General features: G+C 39.1%; 1 protein-coding gene across 13 annotated transcripts in view; it reads right to left on the bottom strand.

The window, feature by feature from the left end:
* Nucleotides 1-26,600, bottom strand: part of EML6 (EMAP like 6) — an 87,681-nt gene that overhangs the window by 59,405 nt on the left and 1,676 nt on the right. For 10 of the 13 annotated variants that reach the window (XM_085575739.1, XM_085575737.1, XM_085575741.1 and 7 more), the window contains one exon: nucleotides 1,835-1,994. In XM_085575739.1, coding sequence (XP_085431865.1) covers nucleotides 1,835-1,994 — 160 coding nt within the window. The other 3 variants (XM_085575746.1, XM_085575743.1, XM_085575745.1) reach the window with 3 other exon arrangements.

Genomic DNA, 26,600 nt, shown 5'->3' with positions numbered 1-26,600 from the left:
GGGCCAGGGAAGCACTGCAGGAACAATTGCGCTGTCTCTGTGCAGGGTCACCTCCAGTCTGGCCAGAAGGAATATTTCCCCACTAATTGATCCAAAAGGAACCAATATCCCAGAGCTTCTGGTTCAACAAAAGTGAATTAACTTGGCTCAAAGTGAGGTGAGGTGGCCCTGTTCAAGATGCCCGCACACAGAGCAGCACTTGCACAGGAACACACAAGGAGACAAGTGGAATCCATGGAGATTCACTCTGGGAATGCAGCAGAGTCACCTGGGCTTTGCCTCTGCTTACTTTTATTGAGGAAGCAGACAGCTGGCAGAACTAGTAGTGGAAAGAATACAGTTCTTATTGCATCTGTACCACTCCTGATTGTTGCATTTATTTGTGTTTGGGGGCTGAAATGCAGACCTTCCCTGGCTTTTAACAGCCTTTGGATATAAAAGAAGGAAAGCTTTGCACTGGGAGTTGCAAGCAGCGTGTTTTGCCCTGTGACAGACACCAGCACCTTGGGAATGCTGACTAAAAAAACCAGAGCTGCCAGCAGCTCTGAGCTCCAAATCCTCACAGACTTCTTCTCATGCCCTTTAATTCTGGCTCAGCACAGCAGCCTCTCCTGCAAAGCCAGGAAGAGCAGCAAAAGGCCAAGATGCATTATCCATATTCATGTTCTCCAGCAGTGGTTTTTCTCCAGACATAAAAGTGTTCAATGCAAATTTTTATTTCCAGAATAAACTGCAATTTCTCAAGCATTTCCAGAAAGGGAATTGCCACAGCTCTGCAAGGTCAACCTGGCAGTGAGTTTGAGTTTTAATTACAGAAAGCACTTATCAGGGCCTTCACAAAGACCTCCACCTCAAACATCCCCCAGGCTCATAAGTCTTTACTCCCATGAGGCACTGAAATAGCTTAAAAAAAAAAAGTTTAACTGCCAGTCTTATGAAGTTAAACATGAGGAGAAAAAATTTTAAAACATTTATTTTTGAATTAACAATATATTAAAAAAATATTACACCATTAGAAATTTTGTTCCATTGATCTGAGGGTTTTCTTGTCTGAGGTTTTTGGTATCAGCTAATCTAAGCATTCCTAAAAATACTTTAGTAAGTATTACATCAGGAAACTCATCAATTATCATCAATGACGACAAAAATTTCACAGCCAAATATATATTTATTTATAAAGCTCTGTAAAATATTTCTCAGGTATAAATGAATTTTAGGTCTATTTGCCTAAAGCTTTTAACACTGCTAAAGAGAAAAAAATCATTGTGTTTATCCGGAAACAGCCCACCATTTAGTTATATTATACATTTTTTTACAAGACATAATTTCAATTAATCTCATTGTAGAAAGCCACACTGTGTGTCCTAATGCCATTATTCAATTAAATTGCCTGTGCACCCCAGCCAAGGAGACTCTCCCAGCAGTGAGATTAGATCAGTTCTTCTGCCAGAAAAGCTGCAGAGTTCTGAGAGCTTTGCCAGGAACTGATTCCTTTGGACAGCAGGTGACAAGTACATGGCGACGTCATTGCAGTTATGCCACAGAGGGGCATTTCTGCTCTGAATACCTGTCCAACACCAGATGCCTCCACTCAGATGTCAGGGTGTGATTTCATCCCAAAAGCACTTCCTGCGCAAGAGCTGCATTTGCAGTCCTCTTACTGCAATTACAATTATGATACAAACCAAGCCTTGAACAGCAATCACAATTCAATTGTAACAGGAGCTCCAACACTGCAGACTGTAGCTGCTGAAACACCAAACATTTAAGGTGCATCTCTCAGTGAACCAGAAATACAGCTGAGTTTAGAGCCCAGAGGAGGAGCTGTACTGACCTGGCCATCCGAGTCGAAGGCCAGGCAGGCGACTCCGTGCGTGTGCGCATCCTTCAGGACAGACACGGTCTGGACACGGTAGGAATCCCAGATGCAAATGTAGGGGTCCTTCCCAACCTGCCCTGTGGCTATCAACGTTTTATCCGGATGAACTGCAAGGCTGCAAACAACACACTTCAAGTTATAACACACTTTGGGAATGATCACAGCAGCTGTCTTCAAAACTCAGTAGATTCCAGTATTTACTTAAAATGTTTTGCTGAGACTGACATGGTAAATGCAGAATACAATTTATCATGTAATAATATTTTAACTAGAAAAAGGAAAAGCATAATTGGAGAATGTTTAAATACTTTTGATTGACATGCTGATTGAACACAGACTTGGATCTTAGTCTTTCACAGGTTTGTAATGGATGATTTCCTACTAATTATCCCCTTTTGCAATAATGATATTGTTCACTATGAGAAATACACACAAGAAATCCTCTCATTTTCAAATGTTTAAACATAGCAATCTCAGAAGAGACATAGAAGTAAATTGTTTCACCAGAATCAAACCACATATGTCTGTTCACAACACTTCAGATATTAAAATAAGAATAAAACCTCTCTGTAAAGTCATATGAATACAAAGACAGTTTTATACAGTTACCCAGGAAACAAATTTGAACGATGGCTGAGTATGTGAGCTACGCGTGGAAAGAGAAAACATCCTATTAATTAACTGGCACTCACCAGGTGGCTGAGGGAAGCTGAATACTTCTGCTATCCCAGGAACAGATAAAATTAATTATTATGAAAACTTAATCAAAAAGATTAAGAAAGTTTTGTAAACATATGCATTTTATGGAAAAAAAACAATTGTAGCACAATTTAACTGTTTTATCTCCCCTGCCCATTCCTCCTTTCCTCCCCAGGCTAGAGTTGTACATTATATTGTATGTCAGCTAATTCACCTCAGCTCTACACCTATACAGGCAATAAAAGGTGGCACCACAAATTGTAATTAAGTTAGAATACTTGTCTTCAAGAACCAGAAGGAAAAGATTAATTGGGCTAATCTCCCTCACTGCTAGAGCAGAACTTAATTACATGTGCCACCATTTAGCACAGAGCAGTTCTCATACACCAGAGCCTCCTCTCAGGTTAAGAGCATGAACACATTTCCTAAACATCAACATGTCTATACTGAATGTTTCTGGTATTTCTTTTATCCTTTCTGATGCATGAAGTCAGCCAGTGGGAGAACTAAAATTAGGGAATAATATCAAATTTTGGCACCTAAATTAGCAGTCTGATTTCCCAGCCCCGCTGAGGACATTCATCTCCTGCTACGAGCCTTTTCAATGCACTCCCCCTGCCCACGTTCTGTCTGGCTGTTAGATAACCAAGGGCTTATTTTTGGCAGACAGAGCAGTGGGTTAGGGGAAGGAAATGAAGTCAAATTTCAAGAACTCTTGGTGACTGTTTGTTACCTGCATATGACATATGTTTGATGTGTGTTCAACTATAAAAAAAATTCTCTGTTACAGAGGTCACGTGCTGTCTTCAGGGTGTAAGATTTCCATGCCCTTCCCTGCCTCCATAAATGGGTATGAACTTGATTGGCTGTGTTTTGAACTGCAAAGGTGTATTTTCTAAGCATACATCCCATAACTAGACCACTTGCAATGAAACCACATTGACATTTGCACCACTGGAAAACACTGAAATACTGTTACATTATATTATATGGAAATAACATTTAGAAGAGACAAGGCATTCAAACAACAGTGATTTATAGTATAGAAAACACATTATTACAGGATTAATTCCCATTCCTTCTACAGGGAGAACAAGATGCAAGTAGGGTGAGCAGGAAAACTGTCCCAAGAAAATTTATCTCTATTTTCTAGATTTGAGGGAAAAGGACACAAACTCCTTCGTGCTAAGGAGCTGGGATGCAAACAAGGGATCAAAGCAGCAGCAGTTGCTGTAGGTGCTGCCCACTGGCCATAGCAGCCGCTTCCCTTGCAACAAGAACTTCCTTCTGTGGAAGCAGCAACAGGAATGGCTGCACACACATGGAGAGAGGCAGAGATGAACTGCTTTGGTAGTGCCCATTCCCTTCCTTACAGGAAAGGCAAAGAAAGCCACGGGACTCCTGGCTAAATGCACTTGGGTAAATTCCAAAGCACTCTGATGTAGCTGCAAAACATCTCTTTAACCCAAGTGCCTCCAAAGGCACTTCTACACAAACAATCCATGCAGGATGAACCAAAAAAGCACAGGTAATATTTTAACATTATACCTCATTAATAAAAAGGTCTACTAGGAAGATCTTCCAGGGAACATTTCCTTCCCTTCAAAAATCAACAAGCCAGAATCTAAGCATCCAAGGCTGGAACTGTGTTAATTCAGGATAATTAAAGATGCCAGACATGTGTTTCAACAGGGTCTGATGAAATGCTCTATAAAAGTCATTAGTGGATCCATCTGGTCAGGGGCCTTGCCAGATGGGAAACTCATACTACCTCCACAATTTCTGTTGCAATAATATCCCGCTCCAAGATTATTTTTTTAGTAACACTTTAGAAATCCAATGGACTAAAAGTATTTGTTTCTTGTCTATATTGTATTTCTGTCTATATTGTTTTTCTGTAACAGATTCCATACACTTGTAAACAGAGTAGGGATGTGAAGTTCCAAGACAGAACTAAGTAGAAAAGTTTAGATGTGGCTCAAGCCTCAAAAGGAGTTACAGGGAAGACAGAGGTGCTCTTTTCACATGGATGCACAGGGATAGGGCAAAGGCAAAACTCACAAGCTGCTTTGTTGGGAAACATTGTCTGGAAAACATCCTCAGTAGAAAAACTAAAGATCTAGGATAGTTGCCTAGAGAAGTGGTAGAATTCCCCTCACTGGAAAGAGTTCAGGACTTAATTGGCTTGACAGGACCCCAGATAACCACATCTAAGGCTGTGCTCTCAAGAGAAAGTTGGATTGGATGATCTCTGGAGGCCCCTTCAAAACCAGAGCTTTCTATGGCTCCAGATACCAAAATACATCAAGAAGTCTAAAGTAATAAAAGTAAAAATGCATTTTGGCTCACAGCAGTTAACTTGCATTAGATAATTGCTCCCTGATGCTGCAAAAAGCAAGCACATGTGTTATCTTTAAAGGCATGCAGAATTGAGGAAGACCTTGAAATGGGGGTATCAGATGAGAGACAGGTTTAAATCTCACTACTCTGGGTCTTTTAAATCTATCACTGCACTATCCTATTTATCAGATAGGCAAAATACTTTTTCACTGCAGCAGCAAAAACCTGAACATTTGCTCTTGTAGTTTTGGTGCATAATTTATATTTTCTATTTCAAATGCCATATTAATTTGAATCTTTTTATAATAATTCTATCAATGGTTCACTGTTCATACAAACTAAATCTGGTTTCCAGAATATCCCACCTGACAAAATAGAAACTGCTATTTGAAAAGGAAACACCTGCAGTTCTGAATTAAATCCCTGCAGAGTGCTTGAAATCACTGTCTCAAGTGTACTGTCACCAGCTCCTGACAATATAATCCTCAGTGCTGGGATATTTTGCAATTTAAAGCAATGTGCAAATTTGCTAATCTAAAATAACTCTAGATAGTTAGACACTGATCAACTAATCTCTACTTCAAATCCATCCAATTTTAAAATTGGAATAACATTTCCTGTTTAGACAAGCCTTTACAGAATTCTGCAGTTTTCTCTAATAGTGCTAGATCATGTTAATAGAGACTTGGGAAGAGGCAGATACTGTCTGTATTCTATCAACTCTCTTCAGGAAGTCTCTTTTCACAATGAAAGAGTTGATGTTTCTTGTTAAAAACCAGCTACAAACCCCACAGTTTAGCAGAACAGAGAGCACAGCAGGTCTTTCTTCAGAATTTAGGTCAAACTCATGAAGTACTCAGGGCACTGACTCTGCTACACCTGAACAATGGACATATTAGACAATAACAATTTTTCTTTCTCTGTAGCAATATCTCTGAAGAAACAATATTTCCAAGAAGCTCCAAGCCAGTCCCAAAATAGCCACAATGTGCCAGCAGGTATTTTCTCCTTTGTTGCCCCCTCCTGCTCCCAGCAGGACACCTCCAGGCTACTGGCAGGCCAGCAGCACACTGGAACACTAGGGAGCTTCTGCATTTTACTGCTCATACAGTGCTAAGGACAGAGCTGTCCTCACATGGCAGCAAAGAACACAAACACTCACTCAGCAATTCCCCATTTCACAGAGCAAAATGAGTTTCTTTCCTCAGCTATGGGGTCAAAAGGGGATGCACTGTACAGACATAGCTATTTTAGCAGCAAAATCAGGCAGGATGCAGTCTGATCCCTGTTTCTGAACACAACACAAAACATCATCAAGCCCAATTGAAAGGAATAATAGAACAAAAACCAGCAGTTAAATGGAAGAAAATGCAGGGGTTTCAGGAGCAAGGGAGTATCAGAGAAGGAGCCAGAAAAAGGGAAGAGGAACAAGGCAACAACAAAACAACCTGCACAAACCCCTCCAGATCTGTAAAAATGGAGAGAACATTGCATAGGAAACTGCTGGAATCTGAAAGGCTGATTTCTACACCTAATCTTCCCCCAAATGAGTTCTGAAGCACCAACACCACAACCATATTTTGAGGAAAATCCAGCTCTTAATAACACAGGAGACTGCTGCTCATGCACAATCACAGCCCCTGACCTTTTCCCCCTCCAGCACAAGTCCGAGACTCACAGAGCTGGCAGGCAGATCACACACCACAATAACCAATTTTATTTGGCCTGTACCATAGAACAGGTGAGGGAGGCTTTGGGAGGGCACTGCAGGCATGTGGAACAAATGGGGGAACAGAGAGAACGGATCTGTTAGTTCTGAGACACACAGACTCTTCTGTGTGCACGTATTTGCATGTATAATACAGTCGATACACACACTCATACAAGTGAATTGCTTTTTTTACACATCTGAACATATAGCTCTAATGATACTATTAAATATACTAAATATTGCCACATGCTTCTTGCAAACAACTCAAGTACAGAGCATATTTATCCTGACAAAATAAAAGCATAAATGCTGATAAAAATACTGCAATGGCAACATTTTAATTTACTGGCTTGATTGCTACATGGCAGTATCTTGTTTATATATATCAGAGAACAGAATATGTGTACAGAATGATGGGCTTTTTAAAAATAATTTAGGCATTTTTTAGATCAAAACTCTTACTATCTGTTCCACTTCTGATTTTCTCCTCCATGTTCCCTGTGTAGGAAGAAGAGCGATACAGACGCAGGTTCTAGCATTTACTAATCACCCTGCATCAGCTTCCTACTTCCAAGGAGCCAGGCTGCTTCTGAGCCACAATTATGGTGGCCTGTCCCAGACAGCTCCCATCTGCTCCTCTGAGGAAGCAAACACCCCCAGACCAAATGAAGTCAGAGCAGACTTCAGAGTGACTGGAATCACTGCATTGGGCTGGGCCACAAACCGAGCCCAAACTGAATAATTTATGAAGTGGATGTGCAGCTCAGACCTAACAAAAGTCTTGGAAGCACATACATTAACAGCTGCTGTTCAGCTTAAGCACACTTAGAGTACCCAGGGAATCCTAGGGGCATCTTGACAGGGGTTTTATTTCTATTTTCCAGAACTCACCTGAAGTAAAATGGTGACAGAAGCCCACAAAGTTATAACCATTCCTGCCACTCTTTATCCTTGGAAAAGCCCTTCTCCTTGTGCCAGTGTTTGTTATTTAAGCCCATGGAGTTATTCCACCTTGTGTCAATAAGGTTTGTCCAGCTCCCCAAGGCTTATCAGAACTCCTAACAGATCAGGTCCAAAAGGCCTGAGCATGGCAGAACATGGAATTTGCCATAGCACCTTGGAGCTACAGAGGGATCAGAGTCAGGCCAGATTTAAAAAGTACATAGCTTTTGAACTCATGATTAAAATTTCTCCAATAACAGAAGGTGAAAGATGCAAAAGAAAAAAAATTCAAAATCCTTTGAGCAAAAGCACTCTGCACTTTAATTAAGACCAGCTCCGATTTACACTCATATGCATCTGTACAAAGAAATATTGGGCAGATTACAAGATGAAAAGGGAACAGCACCACAGCACAGTCCTGCAGCACTAAGGCTCCACCTCACACATGGCTGAAGTTCTCTAATGATTTTTTTCCTTGGATAACTCATGGATATTTTGCAACTCTTGAGCTTCTCCCAGTGTAAAGCAATCCTAGGAGATTTTATCCAAAGCCCACATTATGACACTGAAAACTAAGCAACATCAACTGTTGGTGCCCTCATGAATTGTGGGTTTTAAGTAAAAACTGATCAGGGAAAATACCCAGTATTTTTTATGATCCACACTATCCCATAGAGATGCTGCTGTGTAACTCTGAAATTCCACCACCATATTCCAGTTTTCCCATGCATGCTTAGAGTTCCCATTAGAGTCGAGTAATATTTGCATTCATGATGCTAAACCAAACATGATGCTAAGCCAAAGCAGTTGTAAATACCAAAACAGATATACATGACACCCTTCTCAATATAAGCATTGTGATTTGATGCAATCAGTAAAATGGACCTGAAACTATCAGTTGTAAAGCAAAATCTGCTAGAATTGAAGACTAAGAAGAGGGTTGGGAAAGAGCAAGAACTGTACTTAGTTCAGCATTGTATTTGTCCCTATTCTATGCCTATGCTACTTGATAGACAATGTAATACATTCTGTAACAAAATACACAATAAACCAGCAGGTAGATATTGGTCTATGCTGCTGAGATAAAAACAGCAACTTAAATGCTATCGGTGATTTCTCAAAACATGGAAAGCTAATGAAACACTGCTGTAAATCCAGTACTACTCAAAAGGAACCAGCAAAATTTTTGTATTTATCTGGTATAAGGAATCTGAAGGCCAGTCTCAACACTGTGATCAAAAATATAAAATTCATATATCAGATAAAGCCTGGAAGTGAAGAAATCAGTCACATGTTGGAGCTTCCTTTATTTCCAGTGTTCACCTTATTCCAGCCTGACTGTGGAAACACCAGAACCAAATGCAACCCAAAGGAGACACACAAACCGTGTACAGCTGCTGGAAATCAAACCCTGTATTTGTCCCATTTCATCACACTCCAGGGCTGAAACAACTGAAAATGGCCTGAATATTGCTGTGCCTTTCCCACAAAGGCAAAGATATGAAGATCATTCAGGCAAAGATTAAGCCGACATCTCTACAACTGGTGGTCAGTTGAACAGCAAATCCAAGCACTAATTAATTGTCCACATGCACTAATTAATCAACTGCCCACAGCAGGGCGATAGGTGCAGATGCCCCCTCCCCCCCGTGCTTGGCAGCACAGCAGGACATAGTCCCAGTGGGGGGGGGGGGGGGGGGGAATTCTCCCATTCCCTCCAGAGGCTGACTCAGGCACAACTGCTCGACCTACTCTGCTTTTTGTATAGCCAACAGTCAGCACTGAATATGGGTATAGATATGCAGATCACAGTCTGAATCAAAACATTTGCAGCTAAAAAAGAAGAGAGGGAAAATGTTGGAAGAAAATGTTGGAAACAGGACAGACAAAAGACAGAGCTAACAAAAAGAGGAATCATGGGGGAGCTGCAAAATGAATATAGAAGACATGATAAAAATAACCAAAAAGCCCAGAGAACAGCCAAGAAGAAATGGGAAATACTGCAGAGAACAAGGAAAAAAAATGCAGCCATTGTCACAACTTGCCTGGATCACTCCCACTTTCATTTTCAGTTTAAGAGATTTCATCTCATCCTCTTGAAAACCCACAGGTATAGTCACATCCTGGACAAATTGTGCAGTCTAACAAAACTCCCAGACTGTTGTTAAAAAAAAAAAAATCACACTGAGATTCACACTGTTTGCATAGGTTTGTCCTCACCTGACTATCAGAAATAAGGACTGTAAGCCTAGGGAAAATGTTCCTTCTTCAAGGGCAAGAAACATGCAGCTGCATCCAATTTGAGCCTTCTTCTCATGGCTCTCTTGCCCTACAGCATTTAAAATTTAGGCACTTTAATGGCAAGAAGAGGAGAGGAAAAGTTTGATTCCATAATATATCAAACCAATACACACTGAGCTGCATTTTACAGGTCAAAAGCAGATCATTCTTTGTATGCTGAATATCTACAAGAATGACAAATGTGACAATATTAGATGTGGCTGGTAAAATACGTTCATTTTTAAACCCCTCAGGATAGGGGGAGTTTTCAGTGCTACTAAGAGAATTTTTTTTCTTGTCATCTCACAGGAATGCAAACCCAAGACCAACAACTCTTCTCAGGGAAAATATTTTTCTATTTTAGAGGTTGAAAATCAGCAGAAACAGGAAAGAAATAGAAAGCTCTTATATGATCATGTGGAAATCCTGCTCCCTGTTTGGCCATGCTGAAGTGAATAACAAACATCAATTGGGACATAAACCACTACAGAGCACATACGAACCATTTGTAATATCAGAATGGGTTTGTTCTCTTAACTTCCAGTCACAATGGATCAGCAGCAAAGTCATGAGATAACAGTTCTATGAAAAATCTTGCCAGGCTTCTGAAATTCTGCTGCACCACTTTATTATACAGAACACAAACACTTCTCCAAAAAAATCAAACACTATTTATAACAAATACTTATTATAAATCCACTTTCCTTTTTTCTAACAATTCAGACAAGAAAGGTTTCTCTACAATTATCCACAAAACAGTTTGTTTTTATTTTGGGGTTTTGTTTTTTTTGTTGTTGTTGTTGTTTATTTTTGTTTTTTTTTTTTTTTTGAGAAGGGCACTTACTAAAATAAGTGTGACTTTTGTTACCTTGCTTTACATTGTATGACATGGCCTGAAGATTCTAAGTATCAAATGTCTCTTTTGTGTGAGACAGATTAAATTAAATCTCTGTTAAACTTCTCAGGTAACAGAGTTTACATGGCTTCCCAGAGCCTATTCTAGCTGCAAGACCTTACCCAGCTATAGCTTATTAATAAACAAAAAGTAGCTAAGTACAATTGCTTTTAGAGCCAACACACAGAACAATTAAAGATTAAAACCAATACCTTGATTTCACCATACTCTGCTGTCCTGCTGATGACAGAGTTATGCAGCACCACGGCAAAACCAACAAATGATTCACCAATAGCATACCAATACTCTGGACACAAAACCCAGAAAGACAAACAGGAAAACACCAAAACACCACACTCACAATTTAATGCTTAGAATTTCTCACTGCTTCACTTTCAGCCTTGTCTCCTTCCACAGGCTTTATTAGTTTGGTTTTTGGTTGTTTTAAAAAGTCTAAATAAGCAAAAGAAGCACTCACCAGGGATCCAGAGCAGCTTTGGAGAGAGCAGTTTAACAAATGAACCCTTCACATAACCCCCTCCCATTCCAGCTGATGCCGGTTTGTTATAAATGAGGGTCTGGCAAGGCCAGGTGTAGAGACTTTTATTGCTCAGGTTACTTCTGTTACTCCCAAATCCTGCTGATTAAATTCAGGTGAAATGCTCACCTGAGAACAATCTGTGCTTAACAGGCGGCAGACAACAGAAAATTCCACAGGACAAAACTGCTTTTTGTCAGAACAAAAGCAAAGACTCAAGTCCACGTGAATTTGATACTACAAAATTAATTCTTCAGCCAAGGTCTTTTTCCAAGTGGAATCTCTGGTGTCTAAGACAGGGATGTTGCACTAAACATCTCATAGGTATGAGGTGTTTGCTTGGCTGAGTGGAGGTTTCTAAATGTCTAGAGAAAGTGTAAAAAATGCATATTTTATTATTGGCTTTTTGCAAATATTACAATGAATATTATATGTGTAATGTTAGAAAGTTATGCTGTATTAATTCTCTTAAGTAGTGTGTTAAATATAGTATTAGGTTCCAACATAATGTTAAAATAGAGACTATGTATTTGGGGGGAGTTTTTTTTTTTTTCCTAGGAATAAGATACTCACTTTGAGCAACACCTAAGTTTTCCAAAGAAATTTATGGTTTTCTTATTAGAATAAGCAAATTTCTTCAGCCTTGCTCAGACTTGAAGACGCCTTGGCGATTAAAGGAAACAGTTGACATACAACAGACAGAGTTCTTGTTTTAAATAGAATGTATGCATAACCATGAAGGATATATGAATATACAACAGGCTATTGCTTTTAAGGGTGATTCCTTTGTTCACAAGTCATACTTTTCATGACTTAGTGTCTGAGAGCACCCAGACATCTGTAATTCTTTGCCTTTTATTGTCTTGTAATTGTCCTAACTCTAAACTTTATTACTTTAATTTTATTACTATTTTTATAACTATTTTATTATTATTAAACTTTTAAAATTTTAAAAACCAAGTGATTGGCGTTTTTCACAGAAAGGAAGCTCATTTTGAAGCTTTATACTGAAAGAAAATCCTTATTAGTCACAATAAGCAAAGGACGCTTATAATGGAAGCTTGGCTCATGGCACTACATGCAGATATTTGAAATGTGTCCAAAATTCAGCTGCTCACACTGAAGGATGGTGTGTATTTTGCTCCACTTGTGAAAATACACCCAAATACTCTCAACTCGCATGTCTTAGAAAAATCCCCATCAAGACACACCTTCCTTCATTCAGCACATACAAATATTGCTGAGTTTATTTTTACATAATTTACTAAAATAGCAGGAAATTGTTACCCTTTGTGTAAAACCCCAAAAGTCTGTGAATTAAAGACACTACATCTGTATCTAGTGAAAGGCAGAAATTTACCTAAAAAATTCATTTTTAGAAGTTAATTGTATATAGAAATTATAATCAGGAAAAAGGTTGGGGGTTTTTTGTTTGGGTTTTTTTGTTTGTTTGGGTTTTTTGGGGTTTTTTTGTTTCTTGGTTCATTGATTATTTTTATGTGTAAAACAATAGTTCTAGGATGCTTAATTGTCAAATCAACTTTATATAGTCAATTAAAAATGTTTTAATTGTTCCACTTTTAATTCGTTTTTACACTTTGTATTTTCCTGTGATGTTGAAGATTTCCTCTAATTCTTGTACTGCCATGTTTTGTAACTATTTTATCTGCTTTTATTTTTAAAAATATATTAAACTAAGGAGAAAAGAAGGGGATGACTTTATTAGTTACTTAGAAAATAAAGTTCACCCCAGTTTGGAGTGACATACAAAAGCAGGCTGCCTGAGGATTTAGAAAGTCCATTTTATTATTCCATCAATCCACTGTCTAATGAAGTAAAAGAAAGAAGCAGCTTCAAATGTAAACTTTAGTAATGATTTCACAAGCCAAAGTAAAATATTCCTTCGCCTTCTGGAATCTCACAGGGGCTGTGCAAGCCCTAGATATGTATTCTTTCAGACTCACGTGAATATGAGCAGTGCTTTCAGATGAGAAGCTGTAATTCATCAGGACTAGAAAATCAAATTACTTAGACTTCTACAATAGAAAATCTTACTCTAGAGAGTCCAAACACCAGGAGTTAATACCAACATGCCAAGTGCATCACACATCCCCTGTCTCTGCTACAACTACTAAAATGAAATAAATCAAAATGCTGTTTTCCCCAGAGTCGTTTCCACAATCATAATATTTTAAGTGCATATTAAAATTTAGGATTTGAACACAATAAATTCAGCTAACTGAAGATCCAGCTGCCCAGGATCTATGGGACATACACCAGCGTATTGTTATTAGAATTTTTTACTGCAAACCAGCTTCTGAGCTGATTTGGGGATTCAGATCTTTTGTTGTGCTTCCAATATAGGCAAACAGATTAAATGGGAAGCAGAATTAATTTAGGTAATGGTGCACTGGAGGAATCCCCAGATTTGCCATAGAAGGAAGAATAAAACTGAGGAGAGTTCCATGCCAGTAGTACCTAAGTTTTCTGGTTTAAATTATCTATATTACACTCTGCAGTACTAATACACTTGCAGCTCAGCTGGAATTACAGCTGTCTGTATTTTCTGATCAGATTTGTATTTCTGAAAACAAAAGATTAATAGAGATGACTGATGTGGGACACATTATCCACATGCTGCTCTCTCTTGCAAAAATATCAGACAAGTTGAGAAACAACCAGAATTTTAATGCATGTTAATTTGAGCAATGCATTTTGCATACATTGGCTTTTATTTTTGTATTCTGCAGGCAGCTGGAATAGCTAAAAAAATATGTGTAATCATCTCAGAATTAGAAAAAAAATAAATTGAAAGCTAAAGCTTTATTCTATATTCATTATCTAAATATTAAAATAGTAAAATTATATACTTTGGCTTTCATGATCTTATAACAAAGACATAAGCATATCTAGAAATGTTTGCACTTTTACTTTGGAAATGAGATTCATAACGTGACTAGAACACACCTTAAAAATATTATTTTGTTTGACATGGTATTAGATAATAATAACTTTTTCATTTACTTAGGAAATTACTGAAATTATTGCACTTGTGTGTCATAACATTCAAGTTATCTTATTTGGCTGAAAATAGGGCTCACAGAATTGGTTTTTAACTTTTTTTAAACTATCCAGACCAGGTCCAACAGCATATCACCCATTATCAGTATTTTACAACCTCCAGGTACAGTTCAAAAATCCCCAATAAAACCTGGAGATTGGCATCTATTTTCCAACAATTCCTCATTTTAAAACTTCCTTCATTTTAAGATGTAGGTTTAGGAAGAGGAGCCTTTGTAGATTTTCATTTAATGACTTTAGAGGTAATACATTTGAGTTCCACTTCCTCCCAGGCAGGTGGAAGTAGCTGGTTGGTCTCTCTTAGGTTTCAGGTGTTTTGGGAACAATTCAGCCCCTTCTTCAGAAAAAACACCTCCACTGATGAATTGAATTGGCCTCAGCTACTCAGGGAAGGAGCCACAACATAAATATGGATTTTCATACAGAAGGGTGAGAATGGAACAAGCAAACAAACAAAAAAGGATGCAAGAACAGAACAAAGAGGAAATAAGACAGCAAGGAAACTTCCCATATATTAGTCCAAGAATGTCTCAGAGTTAGAGAGACTGAGGCAGCATTTAGGGCGGTGACTGTGGGGTCATGATGAAGAGCAGATTCCAGCAGCTGAGTGGGAGTTTAATTGATTAGCTCTGAAGTCATCTCCCTGAAGGCTGGTGAGAAGCACTTATCTTTATTCACTCTGTCAGCTGGGCCTTCTTGTTTCAACAATGTAAGAAATATAAATAAAATTAATTTGAGAAAAAAGGAAAAAATATTCAGTCAATCAAAGGATATCTAAAATATAAATGAGGATTTGAATTAAGAAAAATAACTTACGTTAAGAAAAATGTACTTTATGTTCAGAATATATGAGACGTTGCCAATTTTTTCTATGACCAAATTCCTCAGGGCTTTTGCTGGTTTCTGAAAGAGCTGATCAAAACCACATGCTTACATTTACAAGGTAAGATAGGTGGAATGTGTTGTATGCTGTATGAACAACGAAGTCTGGGAAGCCCCACGTCCATGAATAATCCAGGAAAGAAACAGGAGACCAACCTACTCAAGCTGTTGTTCCATTGGAACTTTCCCTTTGGAGGGATGGATGCCAGAGGTACCAGTAAAGCAGTTCTACCTCACTGACTTGCAGGAGTCAGGAGGAAAACTGAAATCCACCATGTTAGAAACAGTATGCTAACATTCCCACAGGAATAACCAGTGCAGGACATAACTGAAAATGACATTTGAAATGCCACAGTCTGTCTTCAGAAGAGAGAAATTAAGAGCTAAAAATCCCCAGGACCTCCTGAGCAGAATGCAATGTCTGATGCCTTAAATTGATGCTGACATACAGTGAAACTCTTCTGCTTTAACATATTTAGGCATGTTGTCCTAAAGCCACAGCCCAAGCCCCGAAGAACAAACCATGGTTGTGGCCATTTCTTTTTTTGGTGACTCTCACCTTTTTTTTTTTTTTTTTTTTTAAATTTCTGTCACATACTAGAGGGAAAAACCCCTCCTGTCACAATGCAAGGTATTTTTTTTACCGGAAACATTTCCTAGAAGCCTGAATTTCTGCCAGCAGTCAGAAAAAGCTTAGATGTGCCAATATTGAACACTTCTACATAGTCCCAACTGCTTAACATGTCCAGGATTAAGAGCAGTCCATTCATAAATAGAATTAAGGGACATCAGTCCCCACCGCTTCCTCCAGCAAAGAAAAGAGGGAAGTGAAAGGGGTAATTGTGTGATGACATTTAGTCAATTTATTTGAAAGCCAAAAATATCAAGTTTTTATATTTATGCATTATATAATACTGCATAATTATATAATAATATTGTGTATGTGTGTATTTATATATATGTACACACACTATTTATATGTATTTGTGTGTGTACATATGTTTAAAAACCCAGAACACAATCCTAGCAATGGCTGAGGTGGATCACAGAAACTCCAGCTCTGTTGATAGCAGCAGCCTGTAACAGCTACAGCAGATATTCAGTTTTGAGGGGCTCAGGCTGATAAAATTGTTATATATATAGGAAGGAAGAAAACAGAAAAAAAAATGTATGCAGTGCACTAAGTGTCATCCCATACATAGTAACTCTTACCAAACTAAATAACAAGGTAAAAGAACATTTACCCCTAAGCAGTGGGGAATCCCACAGACTGGAAATAAAAAATAGCCGATACCATGGGGAAAATGTGAAATGCAATACACATTCAAGTAACTCTTTAATATAGCAAGAAATAGGGCATTCTGAAGAGCTGACTTATTGAACAGCAGTGTAGTCATACCTCATTTAGTCTGTCCTCAATTGAAACACAAAATATATGGTTATTCCTAATTTAAATTATCTTATGGCCCTTCACCTGATCTAACAGGGTATGAAAATACAGTTGTGAAGTTATACTGATGTAGACACAAGTGCCAAAATATTCCTTGTTCAGACAAAGGCATGCTGCTTCTCAGCTGCCTTACAAGAAAATCGTATTTTATCTCCCATAAGGCCAGCTCTCAGAGAACAAGACTCTCTGTTCAGACTTACAATATTCTTAAAATAGGCATTTACAAAAATAAATAGCTGTTGCCCACCTCCCATGCAGATCTAAGATTTCCTCACATGCCTAGTCACACTCGTGTATCCACCAGGCTCTGGAAAGTTAAAGATCCACACCCTGATTCCCATCAAAGCATTCAAGCCCTGAAAATTCAAGTATTTTCTAGAAATTTTAGACGTGGAAGATGAGTTTACTTCCAAGCTTTTAAAATGATCCATCTGTGTAATAGAGCAATTCATATGTTCACTCATAACGCAGTGCCCACGGAGTCATCACCATGGCTGGAAAGCAAAATTGTGTCTGTGGTAACTCCACAGAAAGGGAAGAGAAATAGAAAAAAGTGAGGACAGAGTCTGGGAATTTAGCAAGCTCTCTGAATCACATAGCTTCCTTTCTGTGCTGGCTACAAAATGGATAGCTGGGGAAAAACATGAAGGGAAAAGGTTCAGAATCTCTATTTAGTCTTATTTTAGGCAACAAACTGGGTAGAGGTTTGAAGAAAGCTGCCCTTGCACATGGAATAAACTCAGGTCCTGAGCTTAAACCTAGAGGTCTGAAGGAACACCACAGCCAGACAATGGAAGCAAATCACACAATACCTGACACACTGTTCAAAGCCCACAAGCCACATCCAAATCCAACTCAACAGTAACTTGTCATGTTTATGGGACTGCTTTACAGTCACTTCAACATGAAGTCTTATCAAATGTAAATACAGAAAGTTTCAAAAGGAAACTTTAAGTTGTTAATGCCATGTTGTTAATGTTTTCCATAGTAAAACTTTCAGTATGAAATTTCTGAAGTAGCAAAGTGTCATTGGAATATCACCAGCCTTCCTGTCACACTGAAAGACTCATCAGATGTTTTGAAAAGATGCTCACAAACCACTTCACCTTATCTGTCCTTCCACAGACTAGCTGCACTAGGAACTCTCAGAATATAGGACCCTCCCTATTATTCAAAACATGTCTTTTAATGCAATTTAAGATTATTAATTATCCAACCAGTTATTAGTGTTACCTGCATTTTAATGGATGTGCAACCAGTCACAGATATAAATAGGAAAGAGCAGGTGTGAAGTTATGACACCACCAAAATCCATGACATGCTGTATTTAAGGGAGATTACCATGATCCAAAGAATGCTTTTTAAATTTCTCTTTTGTGAGACTAACACCAGGAGTTATATAAACAAACATGGAATTGTGCCTTTCTATGTTTTTATGTAACTGTGACTCATTTTCTTGCCTATTACTATTATTTCTCTTTTTCTCTTGGTTTCTTAGCCAACTCCTCAGAGCAGAGATTGGGAACCTGGAGTTGTGCTTTCAATGGAACCTCGGAGACCTGGGCTCATCAGAGCCCTTTTTGCTGTATTTTAGGCTCAGTGCTGCAGTTGAGGCTGAAGAGTTTTGTGCCATTATGTAACTGCCTGGCAGCATGTAGCTTCAGGCAGTTATAATCTGGTTTACTGCTTGTCATTTGCTAATACTTGGGGTTTTTCTCTAGCTTATGGTATCAGGGATGTTACAGGGGGGTTTGTCTTCCCCTTCCCAGTAGGAGAAAGAGCAGGCTTCAGCCACAGCTGCCAGGCTTGTGTGGAGAACACACCACATATTATCCCACCCCCTGTGCTCCCCTGTGCCTCAGCACACAGAGCAGTGCCCTCTGCCCTGCCCCATGGAGGGTGGGCTCCGCTGACGGCTCCAATGGCACTGGAGGCTGTGGCTGAGCAGAATCTTGGAGCACAAGCCCAGGGTAAGATGCGGGTGGAGCTGTTCCAATAAAATCTGCTCATCAAGTGCATTCAGCAGGGTTGGGCAGACTTCTAGATTTAACCATACCATGGCAGACAGCCAGGAGTGAGAAATAGCAACACACTTGGTTGTGTGCAGGGACAGAGAAACTGCATCACAGACTGAAGATCCTAAATTCTTTCAGAGCATTAAAAATTACAAGCTATTAAAGGAGGCTTCACACGTCCTTGATAACAGTTCAGATATCTACTTGCTTTTCTATTCTCTTACAGTTTTCCTGAGGAAAATATCCTTTTCCCTCCATTCTTTTCACCCATGCAAGATATGACAAAAATATATATCATAGCTAATTTTTCAGTACAAACCTGAGGTAGGAATTACAGTGGGCAAGCTCTCCCTGGGAAGAGAGCAGCCAAGAGCCAGCACGAGGCCTCCTTTATGAATCTGCACTCTGCTCATTCTGCAAACAAAGCTAAAATGGTATTTTTCGTGCTGTATTTTATTTCTCTCTTCATGAAATTAATCTCCTTAAAGGAGAAAAAAATTGAAAACTGAAAATCTGATAGAAGCCATGGGAAAACTAAATATGAAAATAAAACTAACAAAAAAGGTTAAGCCCTCAGAACTCTATGTTCTTGGCTAAATTCTATTTTAAAAAAGAAATTCCTTTATATCTATTTTCTAAACATTGAAATTATTTATAAAATTGTTTCTTTCATAAAACTATTAGTGTTCTGCCAGGGAGGACCTGGATTTATGAAAAGTGATCTTAAAAGGGATATAAGGATAACTTAAAAGGATAAAATAAGAATTTTTAATAATCTGAACTGCCCTTGACAGAAAGGTGATAAGATGGAAGAGAGATGAGCCTAAAACAGATGTGTAGATTCCTTTAAAAAATATGTTCATAATGGAAGAGAAATAATGGGAATAAGCTCTCTTAATTTATTATTTGCCAAAATTTTCTGCCACAATACGAAATGTCAAATTTTCATTTGAAATTAATTTGAAATATTTATTTGCAGATCTGTGATATAATTATATCACAAACTCTATATTCCAAAGAGTCCCATATCCAAAAGAAGGCCCCCAGTGACCGGTAATACAGAAACCAACTGATTAAAGGATGCAGTGTGGGAAATAAAAGGAGGAGGGAAAGGGAAAGGGAAAGGGAAAGGGAAAGGGAAAGGGAAAGGGAAAGGGAAAGGGAAAGGGAAAGGGAAAGGGAAAGGGAAAGGGAAAGGGAAAGGGAAAGGGAAAGGGAAAGGGGAGGGGAACCTGGGACATGTCTGTAAACAGTAACTCTGGGTTAGACTCTCGCAGCCAGCCCAAGCAGGGCAGGTGGCAGCAGAGGGACAGTTCACTACAAGGCCACAGCCACACAGCCAGCCAAACCACAAAGAGAACTCCTCGGGGAAAGGCAGTTACATTATTCCCCTCTTGGGAAGGAGGGACTGCATTATAAGGAATGCAACACAGGAATTATAAGGAATGCCCATCCTAAAGCAGCTTGAGATTCCAGGCAGAACCACACAAAGCTCTTCAGTCTGACAAGCAAAAGCCTTAAAATAGCTCTTCCAACTAAAGACAGCTTTCAAAAAGACTCAATATCCTTTTAGACACTTGTGGCCACTCCCACATGCCACATATTTTAAAAAACTCAAACAAACCTCCTGTGGAAGTAAAAGGCCAGCATGTATGCAACAATCACTGCATCTGCACAAGACCTTGAATGAGGAACACAACTGTATATTATAAACTTGTTTTACAGCCATTAAGAAAGAGCAGTTTCACTGAACAGCATTTCAATATTTTTTTAAATAAATAATTTCTAATGAGAATCCCTCAGAATCATAAAGAGATCAGGAACCTGCTGTAGACCTACTCCTAAAATCTCATTTAAGTGCAGCCACACTTGTACATGTTCAGCACTGGTGTGACCAGGGCCAGAGAGCAGGTCCCAGTGGCATCATCTCTGATCTGCTGCCACAGAGAAAGCTCAACTTTTACCTTATCATAGACTCCAGCATTGGGAGAAGCCAAAAGGTCCTTTAAGTACCTTAGAAATAGTGCTCAAACACTAGACAGATGAAAAGTTAAAGAAATTTACATTTAACACTTTTTCTGGTCAGACAGCAGCTGACTGTGACTAAACTCCAGCTGAAGAGCTCTTAGCATACAAAGAAGGAGTTATGGTCTGCCTAGTCAGGGTGAAAGCAAAAGGACTCCAGCCTTAACTGCAGGCAGAGCTGTAAAAAACTGAGGGTGTATTTTCTCTTTTTTACTATAGTAAATTTCTAAAATAAACAACATCTCTTTAAAAAACCCCAGAAAATTATTCTTCAAAAGTACAGCTCATCTTGCCCAAAACTATTGTTTTGCAATTAATATTTGCAAGTAATAGGTTACTACCACAGTAAATTATACTTTCAATATTTATCTCTTCATGTGGAAGATAATTTCTGAGGATGAGAAAGCAGACATTTGGCATTAATATATGCCCCATTTTCTTGTGGAGGCATCAATATTAGTATGACTACATATAAACTGCAGTGCCAGTCAGTAATTTTCATGTAGGGTTATGCTTTGAACATTCAAGTCCACTAAAATAATAGAGGCACTCAAAATTCCCTATTAAAAAATCCAGTAAAATCTTTTGCAAGAAGGAGTGTTAGGCAGCCAAAATAACAGGGCTGCTGTATGCTGCCTTTATTTTATGTTCTGTTTTAATTACCATCATTTTAGAGTATTTCCATCCATCTGTCAGAGAAGAAAGAACAAACTCCACCAGCACCCACAGAAGTTCCAGCAATAACGTTAACAAGGTTCATTGTGCTCCTGGAACACTTAAAGAAGCTTGGCATAAACACATACTCAGCATTATGATCAGGCCTCCCTAAAGTTTTAGAGGTCTGTTCCCAGGCCTTTATAAATACCATTTCTGAAGGGGAATTGAAATTCAATTTGTCTCTGGGACAGCCAACGCAGACAACTAAATGTTCCTGGGGTAGAAATGCACCTCATGAAAAAGAAGATGATGTTCCAAAGAACAGTCTTTAGGTAGGAAGAAAAGCGGGCATTTTTGCTCTTTACCGAGGTTCCCAAAAACCTGAGCAGTTGGCAAGTCAGAAGATGATCTTTTTACAGACCTCAAATCCCCTCCTACTTTCATACAGAAGCATTCCAATACTTGGAGTTGTAGATTTTTTTTTTAATTTGGAATTAAGTAATATGAAAACATTTTCTGTGAGTTTTCATCCTGGTAAAGAGTGATTACACACAACAACCTGACCATCACAACTCCTGGGCATCTGAAATCAAGTTGAAATAAAACAAGTAAAAAAACTGCAGAGACTTAACACATAGGAAATGTAAAAAAAAGTAGTAAAAAATTAGATTTAGACTGCTCTGGTTAAAGGCTGTGGTTAAATGATAACCTTTCTCATCAACATATAGTGACAAATGCCTGCTGAGTTTCTCTCCACTTTTATCTGACCTAAGCATTTCTAAATCACTTTCAATATGATACTGTAACTGTATATTACAACACATCTGATGCAATAATACAGATATTTCAGAAAACAATTTATAGCAGGTCACACCCTGATAAAGACTTCAAATATAACTGCAGCACAGTGCTCAAGTAGAGCCAAAAGAGGCCATTGGAACTTCATGGAATAAACAGCATTTTCCCTAGGTTTTCCAGCATTGAAAGCAAAGGCAACAAGCAGATTAGAGGACTTTCCTCTCATACAAAACTCATTTAACAACTTGCTGCCTCAAAACAGTTCCCAAAACCCTGCTTCACCCCAGGTGTGCCATATCTGTTAATTTGGATGGCTTGGTGGATGCACTGGTGTAGCATCCACATAGGAAACAGGGCTGGAATTTCTGCTGTTGAAAATCTCTCCTAAAATCTCTCATTTAGGTGACTGAATCTCAGCAGTCCTGTGGGGTCACCTCGGGTGTCTGAAGCCCAGGGTTCGCCCAGGCTGCAGACAGTGCAGCTCCCATGCACTGATGATAAGCAAGAACTGCAGTAACCTGAACACCACTCTACAACCAACACCTGCTGCCACCTTCCAAATGGTGGCAACTGAACAGAAATTTAAAGTATTTTAGATCCTTTCAAATAAGCATAACTCTCTAAACAGAAATATAATAACACATAATTTAAAATAAAAAGTATTAAAAGTACAATTCAGATCTTCTGTCTCTGATAATTTAATTGCATAGCTCTGCCATCAATTTACTAATTTCAAAATTATATTCACTGTGGTCAGCAATACACAACATTGCTTATTACTCCTTTTTTCACCACAGCAGCAAGACAAGAAATCCACATCCTGACACACATCCTATCTCCTGAAAGGACCTTTGTGGAGAACAAGCCAGGCCTCCAGTGGCTCCCGCAGCCCAGAAAATCCCATCCCCGCTGGCATGGCCGCGGTTTTAATCTCAATCTGTCAGCACAGTGGCATCCCCCCAGCACACTCAGAGCAATATTCTGATAAATCCGACACTGCTGGTACACTGTGAGCAGCCTTACATAAACAACAGCTCTGGAATACATGCATAACAGCAGAGCTTTGCAGGTAGTAGAGACCTGGGAGAGGGAGCAGGCTTGCTGCCTCATGAGTGACTGGCATGGAGACAGTTAGGATGCAAAATTGCTTTTGTAAGTTCATAACATACAAAACATCAGATTCCACAAGAAACCAGGGTGTGTAACGACATATTCAGGACAGCTGTCCAATACTGCAGAAATTCTTGGAACTCAAAAACAGGGAGAAATAACTTTGTCACTACACCATAGGAAAAATTCTCAGGGTTAGGAATCTTTGTTGACAAATGACTTCTGCAAACACAGATGAAATCAGTTGCATTTTAAGTGATAGTGAGAAGTATCTCAATGGGTGGTATTTTTCTTTTTTCTGTTTGCTGTGGTTTTTACATGCACAAATTGCAGAAAAATTATAAGGAAACAACTGTCTCCATTCAAGACTTAATTGAGAGAAAAACAAGGATTGATCTAACTGATCACTCGTGTACAAGTAATGCACAAAATTAAAGTAAGGAAACCTGTTCTTTAGAATGTTTTCAATTACTGTCAAAGCTAATGCTCCGGGGTTACTCACAAACTCCTCTGTAAAGCAGGGCTCACTTAAAGGTTAAATTGGTGGTTCAGGACCTCATTTCCTTCTGAAGTTAAAGGAGGAAGCACTGGAAGCACATCACCTGGTGGTGGCTTCGCACAGAAAACAGGACAATTCCGAGCTCCCCTGCTCCTACTCAGAACATCAACCTTATTATCTGAGTGCAGAACATTCAGTTCTTGTACAGGCAGAACTCGCCTTTCAAATGTGAATCTTGGAAAAAAAGGCATTTCTCCAATACAATAAAATTTAATCCAATCATTTCTGGTCTGCTTTAGCCCAAAGTAAATTATGTCCAGCTGCATTATCTTGATGCAAAGCAAGAGACAGAACTATTAATCTTGAAGAACATATTAAACATACACACCTGCCCTTTTCACCAGTGACAAATATCTCCTTCCGTGACTTCAGTAAACACTTCAAGGTAACACACAATATTACTTCTGAGAATCATGGGTTTCTCATCTTTTTTTTCAACACAACAGCTTTCACAAACCCACAAAAATATTCACAGAAGGACATAACAGCAGTCCTTGGAAGCAGAAGGTCTTCCCACTTGAAAGTCTCCCAGTCACAGTGATTCATGTTATTTTCCAAAATCCAAGTTTTCTTTTTTAAACAGTGTTTCAACCTCTTTAGGAATTACAACCCGTTGGACTGCTAATTCACAGCCTGCTGTTTAGAAGCTGGTTTCAAGCAAGTAAATCCCAACAAACCCAGAAAAATTGGATAAGTACATTCATCCACTCAGCTCAAATGGATGAGAGTTGTGAAGCTTAAAATGTGAGAATTTAAATTGTCACATGTATTAGTCATATCATCACTGACCACACACAAGGCATCATCTACTTTAAAGTGTTTACAGTGATGGGATATTACGTGAGTAGGGACTGCACAGTGCACCAGTGGCAAAGGAGGCAACCACCCATGCCATGGTGCAAACAACAGAATATTCCAGCAGCATTCTGGGTGGTCTGTCCTTCCTTAAACCCCACGTGGTGACAGCAACAGTTCTTGGCCGCTAAGAGCTGATATGAACTGTTGCTTGGCTTCTGCTCATGCCTTCTGTGCCCAAATGTTTCACCCTTTGTGGAAACTGGAGTTTTCCACCAGAATTCTGATGGTGTTCCAGATCAGAAATAAAAACCAGCTTTCCAAAACAAGAGTTGGACATGCAGCACGTCCCTCAAGACACGACTACTTTGAACACATGGTTCTAGCTAACTTTAAAGAGTCAAACAGGCAGAAGCAGTGTCAAAGTACAAACGTGAGACATTCATTCTTTCTATCCCATTTGTACCTTCTAAACATGACACTGCCAAAAGCAGACTCCTAATGTGACAGGTCTTAAAGTAAAGGGTACAGAAGCTGTACAATATATTTGGGGAGGGAGGCACTTTCAGGTATTATAATAACGATTCAAACATAAGCACAGAAGTACACAACTCTCTACATGGATTACACTTCCTGTACCAAAGAGTATCAAATTTTATGTCCATACAACAAGCAAAGGTTTTCATTTCATGATCCTGCAGATGTCTCTAAAATACTGACTCTTCTCTGAGCAGCCCAGTGTTTATTTTCAGCAGCCTTTTGGAGCTGATACCTTTGGAGCCAAAATAAACTTTGATGCACATGCACTGTACGTGATGAAATGCTGCTGCTTTGATGCATCGTAGAGAGAGGGAGAAGGCTGCTGCGAGGATACACAACAGCCAAAAGCTCTTCCTGAGAAAAGTGGATGGCTTTCTGCAAACAAGGATTATGTGACAATAGTGTGGTTTGGTTATGGAGTGTCAAAACTCTGGCTTCAGCAGATGCTTCCACAGCACTCCCACACCATGAGTCACCTGGGACTGTTCTGGTTTCATATCATCCAGGAAACGCTTCATTCATGCTGAACTGGGTGAACAGGGAGGGCAGCAGATAGCTGTGCTCAGAGGAGTGGCATCACCAGGCAACATCCTTCTTGAGGATATTCTAGGCTCAGATTTCTCTCACCAACTAGTAGCTACATTAATTTTCTATTTTACTGATGTAAATTTCTGTATTCTGGACAGATTTGTTTAAAGACTACCTTGAACACTGTAATTGCATTTTTATTTTGAGAGATGCAGTAAAAATATCAGCATTTCTGTAGGACAAAAACATCAATTAAATCCACTTCTCAGGCAAAATTTGAGAGAAAGGAACAATGAACTGGACAGACGAGGAGCAAGACTTGGCCATCTTGCACCAGCATTCTTGGGATTTTTTTGCCTGGAGTGCAAACATCTGAAATTGATTTCTATTTACATTTTCTGGATATTAAAACCCGATTAGTTTGAGCTACGTGTCAGATTTATGGCACTCTCGTGCTGGGATTTGCTGAGGGCGAGGAGTGCTACACCTGGCTTCTGTACGAGGTCAGAATTGATGAGCTGGGGTCCCAGCCCTGAAAACATCAAGGTGCTGGAAGCATGATTTTGCAGCACTGTTGCACTGAGATCTTCCCAGTACAGAAATGAAGTGCTTTGGTTTTGGTGCAGTGCAATAGAAAAACTTAACCTTCCCTCCGTTATTATTGCAATATTTTCAAGCTTTGCTACAAAATAATGATAATCAACAGTATCTAGAGATTCAGCTCTCGCAGAGATTGCTGCTAACAAATCTGAGCTGCTCTAAAACGGCAGGTAGAAGCCGAGCTGTAAGAGGCGAGGAGGGGGTATTCTGCCAGCACTACATTCTCCTCCCTTCCCTTTAAACCCCACCCTACCCCACCACCAGAGAAGTCAGCCC

Source organism: Lonchura striata, chromosome 3 (genome assembly GCF_050655825.1).
Source record: "Lonchura striata isolate lonStrDom1 chromosome 3, ASM5065582v1, whole genome shotgun sequence".
Lineage (NCBI taxonomy): Eukaryota > Metazoa > Chordata > Aves > Passeriformes > Estrildidae > Lonchura > Lonchura striata.
The sequence above is the reverse complement of the archived record's forward strand: the minus strand, read 5'-3'. Positions and strand labels throughout refer to the sequence as shown.